Source organism: Alosa pseudoharengus, unplaced genomic scaffold (genome assembly GCF_046254945.1).
Source record: "Alosa pseudoharengus isolate Yale_2024_CS ecotype anadromous, Long Island Sound unplaced genomic scaffold, YU_APseudo_1.1 YU_APseudo_1.1_scf_23, whole genome shotgun sequence".
NCBI classification, from domain to species: domain Eukaryota; kingdom Metazoa; phylum Chordata; class Actinopteri; order Clupeiformes; family Clupeidae; genus Alosa; species Alosa pseudoharengus.
In genome coordinates, this window is record NW_027468685.1 from 15606863 (window position 1) to 15614226 (window position 7364).

The 7364-nt window shown below is 43.2% G+C and overlaps 1 protein-coding gene across 1 annotated transcript; it reads right to left on the minus strand.

Annotated features, from left to right (window-relative positions):
• Positions 1–708: 708 nt before the first annotated feature.
• Positions 709–7311, minus strand: rp9 (RP9 pre-mRNA splicing factor). Its single transcript, XM_076301762.1, has 6 exons — positions 7031–7311; positions 6794–6824; positions 6475–6604; positions 4769–4860; positions 4112–4173; positions 709–1119 (listed from the first exon to the last, which is right to left on the minus strand). The coding sequence occupies exons 1-6, from the start codon at positions 7174–7176 to the stop codon at positions 861–863; spliced, it is 720 nt and encodes a 239-aa protein (XP_076157877.1). The 5' UTR covers positions 7177–7311; the 3' UTR covers positions 709–860.
• Positions 7312–7364: the final 53 nt, after the last annotated feature.

Here is a 7364-nt window from a genome sequence, read left to right on the forward strand (position 1 = left end):
CTCTGATACTGTTCATTAGTTGTCATGGAGAACAACACTGGGCGAGCTGCTGCAAGCTCTGTGAGGTCAACCACAAACTAAAACACACAAGGGTGGAATTTCAAATTTATTTGATTCATTCACTCAATCAGCCTGCTTCATCATGGTAATCAGTGGCTTTTCACATAACCAATCTTACGTGGGGAAAAAAAAACAGCAAAAGGATAAACGCAGGACATGCAAAGAAATATGGAGAATACAAGAAACATACTGCAGTACAGTAATTCAATACATTACATCCTCCATCATAGTCTTCTCTGATAGAAAAATACACGTTTCCTGCACCTGATATGCATCTCAGACACCATCTTTTCCCACTCCTTCGTCACCAACGTCAGTTCAGCTGGGGTCACACCATGCAGTTTTATTGCCATACAGCACGGCCACTTGTGCGTGCTGTGTCCAGTGCAGATGCCTAACAAGCTCAACACCACCCATGCTGGAGAAAGCAGAGGCAAGTCCATGCATTATTCAACAGCTCCTGAGGGTGGGAAGGGGAGGGGGGGGGGGGTGGCCCAAGGGGCCTAGGGTGGCAGGGTGGTGGTGGTTGGGGGGAGTGGGGTTGGGGGTGGAGGAGTCAGGAGGTCAGCTCCTGTGCAGCTGCCCTGCCCTGCCCCCCCCCCCCCCCCCCCCCCCCAATCACCCACCCACCCCTACTCATCCCCTCCACAACAATCCTTCCATCTCCTCTCCGCCCACCCACCATCTATTCTCCATCTTCACTGATCCTCCATCCATCTCTCTCTTTCTCTCTCTCTCTCTCTCTCTCTCTCTACCCACCCCAGGGCCTCATTCAGATTCAGCCCCCTTTACACAGTCAGTCAGTCTGACTCAGAGCCCTTGCTCCTCGTCCTCGACTTGTGCCTGTGCGCGCTCCTCTTCTTCTTCTTCTTCTTTTCTTTGGCCTTCTTCTTTTCTCTCTTCTTCTTCTTCTCCTTGGATCTCTTCTTCTTGTGTTTGTGACCGTGGCCGGAGGAAGAGGACGAGGATGATGATGAGGAGGAGGAGCTGGAGTCAGAGTCGTCGTCGTCGTCGTCGTCAGACGTAGTGTCCTGTAACAGCTGCTGGAGCTGCTGGATGCTGCAGGGAGAGACCAAGAAGATCAATAATTTGTGTGTGTGTGTGCACACTGTTAACTGACAGTGACCGTGGTATGTTGATCTTAATTACCGGTACATCGCAAACTAGGTGTTGGATGTAGGATGTCGACACTGTATGTGTGTGTGAGTTGGCTATGTGTGACTTGGCTATGTGTTACTAGGATAACAGTTGTACTTTCACACAGGAAGATGATAAACTTTTCAACCCATGAGTGAATTGGAGAATCACTTAAGAAGCTTTGAACAGCCAGAGAGAAATCCCTTGATCTCCATAGTTGAGATCAAACATTTCCAAAAAACAAAAACAAAAAAAGCCCCAAAAATGAATGAATGTGCTCATTCGAAAGACATGAAACACTGCTTCACTGAATAATAGATCTCCCCTCCCCCTGAAAATAAGAGAGATGTATAAACAGTTTTAATGAACACTGACAATTCACTGGCCCATTACCTCTCATTAAGCAACCACTTCACTAGCCTTGTTTGATCCTAAATGTGCACCGCACAAGACTAAAAAAGTAAATAAGTAAATAAAACAAAATAAAATAAGACACACAGCAGAGAACTCCACCAACTAACTTCAAAAGTCATCCTCGAGTGCTCCAAAACCTCAATGAAGTATTTATCAGTGTAGAGGCATTCTTTTGTGGGAGCTCGTTCGTCTGCTAGCGCCCCTGCGCAACAGTGGCCTGAAAGTAACTCTTAACTAGTCGTCCTTTCATCCGTTTGAAAAAGTAAAAATAAAAAGTAAAAGTAAAAAGTCAAATAAATAAATGAAAAATCAACTCTGAAAACTTCTGGACCACGGTACACCTGCAAGTCTCATTAATCTTTCATCCCCCCCCCCCCCCACATTTGGTAAAATAGCCTTCTTGCTTTCCACCGGGCCAAGTCCTAAAAATGTCAGTTTCGCTCTGAAGACGCATCACTTCTGCAGAGAACGTGTTTGCATCGCTGTTTATTTTCAGAGGCTTCTGCAATGCAACAACATGCCCGCACAGGGACAATGGAGACAAATTGACTAAATATATCAGGTGCAGAGATCCATGTAACTTCATTACACCTCTACTGTATTTCACTTACAGATCTCCCTGAAGCAACTATAATAATTCCATAAAAACACTGCATTAAATTGTCTTAGTGTTCCCCAAGTATAAGTATAAGTATATATACTCTTTTGATCCCGTGAGGGAAATTTGGTCTCTGCGTTTATCCCAATCCGTGAAATAGTGAAACACACTCAGCACACAGTGAACACACGGTGAGGTGAAGCACACACACACTAATCCCGACACAGTGAGCTGCCTGCTACAACAGCGGCACTCGGGGAGTGCCTTGCTCAAGGGCACTTCAGCCACTTCCTACTGGTCGGGGTTTGAACCGGCAACCCTCCGGTTACAAGTCCGAAGTGCTAACCAGTAGGCCACGGCTGCCCCCCATATGGACCATGCATTAACATGCATTTCTGAAACCTTACTCCTCTGGCTTTGTACACAGTGCACTCTGAAAAGTTGAGCTACTTCAGTTGAATGGTATCTTGATATCCTTGATAACACTACATCTGAATAAGACAAAGGAGGGAAATTTCAGCACAGCACTCCTTCACATCTTGCCTGCGTCGACACAAGGCAATTAATCTGCGGCAGTAGTCTTGGAAGAGCTTCATTTGAAATCATCTCTGACAATTAAGAACCAGAGGAAACAATTAAAACCTCTTCAGTTCATCAATTATTTGTTCCCCATTCCCCCTGGTCTAACCCTCGCCTGCGCTGGATAATTAAAGTGCACGACTTCATGCTTCACTTCACTTGGTGGACTTTACACTCTTCAGATGTCGAGTCAGCTCCAAAATATGGCATCTTCTGAGTTTTTAAAAAAAGAAAAATGCAGGGTATTCCACTGCATGAATATGTATGTTTTTACTCTGCAGCTCATCCTAACTTGTCCAGGCGTGCCTCCCATACCACTGGATCAGAGACTTGCAGAGACTACAGAGAAGGTGTAGCACACAGCCACATATCCAGGCAACACATTCCACAAACTGACAGCAGAAAAGAGAAAGGTATTTCTTTCCGTTAAACAGTTGCATTCAAAATGACTTACTCTACAGTTATTCATTTTGTCAGTATGTGTACACGCTAGGTACTGCTGTTAGTACAATCTTGTTCCACCAGCTGAGTGACAATAACACTAAAAAGAGCGCATGAGCAAATCACTGCAAGTTATTACTTACTGGGGATTTTGGTAATTACACTGCATGCATTTATACCGTAAACCACCATTTTACTTCAGAGCTCATGTTGCATTGGTTCTCGTGATTAGCATAGTTTCCGATTAGCTGCTACACTTTATGAGTTGTTCGCCGAGTCGGCGCTGCAGGTTTGCAGCTTCCAGTTGGTGTGATTCCATCTCACTAATAGGACCTCCATTAAATCCCAAACCTAGCCACACGTCAAGCTTAATAAAATTTCTATAACCCACAGGCCTGTTCTTAAAGTAATGTGGTTTAAGTCATTTTTCTCTTCAGCTTTTTTTCCTTAACGCAGACAGTGGTGCATCTTCCAAGTTGATATACTCTTCTCAGAAAACAGAGAGTAGCTTTTGTTTTACTGACTGTCTGATTGCAATGCATTCGTCTCCACAATGAGTTGTGGAGACGAAGTTGAATGAAAGAGGATGACGTGTTTGTACTGCTGTTTTCAGCACAGGCTGAGACCTGCCAGGCTGCTAAAGCTACAGCTGCGGGGTTGGGTCAAAAAAGTAAAGAATGTGTTGCTATTGCTCAGCTATTTGAGTTTCTTATCTTAAATGATTTTTTTTTCTTTTTTCAAGGCCCTTCCCAAGAAATCATGTCAGATAACCGACAAGTGGAGATGTTAACTCAGCACCCTCATTTCATTAGTACAGGCACGTTTCTTGCGTGTGCGTGCCACACACCACACCTTTGAGGTCAGTCATGGCAGAAAACTCACCGCATTTCCTTTTCATTGCGCTTGTTCTCCCTGATCAGGTCGTACATGGGGTCCTCGTGGGCCTACACACACACACACACACACACACACACACACACACACACACACACACACACACACACACACACACACACACACACACACACACACACACACACACACACACACACACACACACACACACACACACACAGCTACGTCAGTGCAGAGGAAGTCGGCGACACCTCATCCATTAACGGATTACAAGACATCATCAAGCGCCAATCACTCAAATTACATCAGCATTTCAGGGCACTTATCCACACAATGTCATTACAGTGATAAAAGCTTACAGTCTATTAAAACTTGGTGGCCATTGGAACTTGAATAATGACCTTGACCCTAATACCAAGAGTGATATTGTATATTAATCTTTGTAAAAAATGATTTTAGAATAAAAAATACAAATAAAACATATATAGCACCACACCAGTTGAGCTACAAGAACAACTACGTACAGAAGGTATGACCCATCAAACGGACATGACTAACATAGGTAATGTGTAACTGGAGCATCTGCAGGCCTTCTCTGTAGAGACTATGTAACTTCCAAATCTGGGCTTTCGACAGGCTTTGCACAATGTGACACATTTAGAGAGCTCTGACAAGGACACGCACCACCCTGAACTGCTCCAGTTTCTGGTTTCCCTTGATGAAGAATGGACACTCTCGGTCTCCGGTCCTGTGTCCATAGCGTTTGCATCTCCAACCTGCATGAGCCACACACAAACAAACACACAAACAAACACAGTGAATCTCCATGGAAAAGTCCATAAATGGCAATCAGGTAATGACAAAATGAAACCTAATGGTTGGACATATCTCTCAGGAAAGATTAATTGAAAAAAAACTACTTGGCCTCCTCCCTAGTCCATCACTATCAAACAGGGAACTATATAGCAAGGGGAATTTTCCTCAATTTTCTCTTTCCTTCAATGTCCAAAACAAGCAATTTGGGAAGATGTCAGGAAATGCCTGATTATCTTATTCTAAGTTATAAAAAAAACAACACATTCAGCAGTTTTTGCTTCACCGTCAGACTCTATAATTCAGAAGACCATGGCGCAGCATTTTCAGACAACACACCCAGAACTGAACAGCAGTGCATCTGCAAAGAGCACACCGTCAAAAATGTGGTGAAACCCATGTTTGTCAATGAGGATGGTGTGTTGACAGACCCTTGATTGTCAGTTACATCACACTCATTGAAAAACATTGGCTAGGCTTACATTTTTTTTTTACCCACCACCACCCCCACCGCCATCAGCCTCAACCCTCCCTTCAATAATCTGGATTCATTCTGCTCTTGACAATGCATGCCTGCGCATTCCTAGGAGGAACAACCACACACTTGTGGAACATGTTTGAATGCTCCCGTGCCCAGCACAACTGAAAATAGTGTGGGACCAGAAGCTACGTGGAACAAACAATGGATGGCATTGTTCTCAGTGGAGCATACGAGTATGGGACTTACGGTATCTGTATACTAACTACCCCACACTCATTACAGATAGACTTGAATGGCTGACATGTCTGTCTCTGTTCATTTTTAGCATGCACACAAGTGACACCTTCTGGACTGATTAAGGTATTGACGCATTCATTCTCACAAAGTCTAAGCATGTAGGCCTACAGTATTTCCTGTTACTACTGTTATGAGCTGGATAAAATAGACCATGAAACTGATCGATTAGTATAACACTGATTTGAATACTCAAAAATACTCAATGGGGAAATTAGACACTGGTCAGGAATGGTGCTATAAAATCCTTGGTCACAGAAAGGAAATTGACACCTAAAGCAGGGTTTCTGCACATTTCCACAAATTGAACTTAAGACCATTTTAAGACTATAATGAATGACATTTTAGACTCATTTCATGTCCATACTAGCATAAAATATGAAGGAAAATCAGAGTCTCAAATGTTAGACCCTGTAAAAGCTACAATCCTTAATTACAATTCAAAGCCACTTTTCAGTAGCTTTCTGTCCAGAGTCTGCAATTAAATAAAACTCCTGAATCTATAAATGGGAAACAATGTGGTTTGGACAGCATAGACTATTCCAGCTTACCAATTAACCAGCTCATAAGGAAGGAGTGTGTTAGTCTAGTAGTAAGATCAAATGTCAGCAACCTTTTGCCGGGATGGAGGCATTCCCCTTAGTCACATGTGAAATTAACATGGACTTCTGGTGCTGTTGGCAGTACTGAGTATAATGTTATGCTTCATGTATGTTTGCTGTATCGTCAGTGTCATATGTATTAATTGTATTGGTTATTGAATCCCTTTTTACAAGTTTAATCAACAGTCAGTGCCACTTACACTGCATGACTTTCACTTCCTTCCCCAGGGGCATCCATAAGCCTTTGGTGGGAGCACTGGCCAGGAAGTCCCGTGCCTGCTCGTTGCCTGGGTCATTCGGGATGCAGTCCTCTGGTCGATCGTCATATTCCTGCAAAAGCCGGGCTTCTGTGTATTACTGAATACCCCACACTCCCAGACAGAGCTATCGCATTAGACTCTTCTGCAGTGATACCAGGGGAAGCCATGGTACTGACGTTAACCGTGCGAGACAGACACCACACCACACAGGCTGCAGCACACAACTTTAGCTAGCCTATCTTGTTTGAGCTCAACGAACCTTTATAAGTCCAGGGGGTGGGTTTTCATAGCTGAAAGAGGGGAAAGCAACAGATTAACGTTAGTTTATTAACAGACAAGACATAATGTTAGGCCTAGTCTTCAAGTGAAACTAGACTAGCTAAACACAGCCAAAAGACGAATGTGTGTTAATAAATGTTTTCACGATGGCAAGAGTGCGAAGAAAAACATAAATAATGCATTGCAAGATGTTTTCATATCAATAAACACAACTTACAAAGTCTCCACATGCTTGATTTTCTGCACTTCGAGATTAAGTTTTTTGTCATGTTTTCGGATCTTCTCCTCCTCGTGTTTTGATTCCTTGTGTCTTTTATGTTCTCTCCTATCTTCCTTCTCTCGAGATCGCTTCCTATCTGACATTATAGCTAAATGTATTTATATGTCGAGGCCTATTAAATATACAACTTCAAATAACGGTGGTTAATATCATATTGCTCTAATGTCCAAGCTAGCAAACAACGAAATACAATGCTAGCAACAACCATAGAGGCAACAACCCATCGCTTCCGGGTAAAATGTTATTTCAAAATTAAAGTCACTGCGTAAAC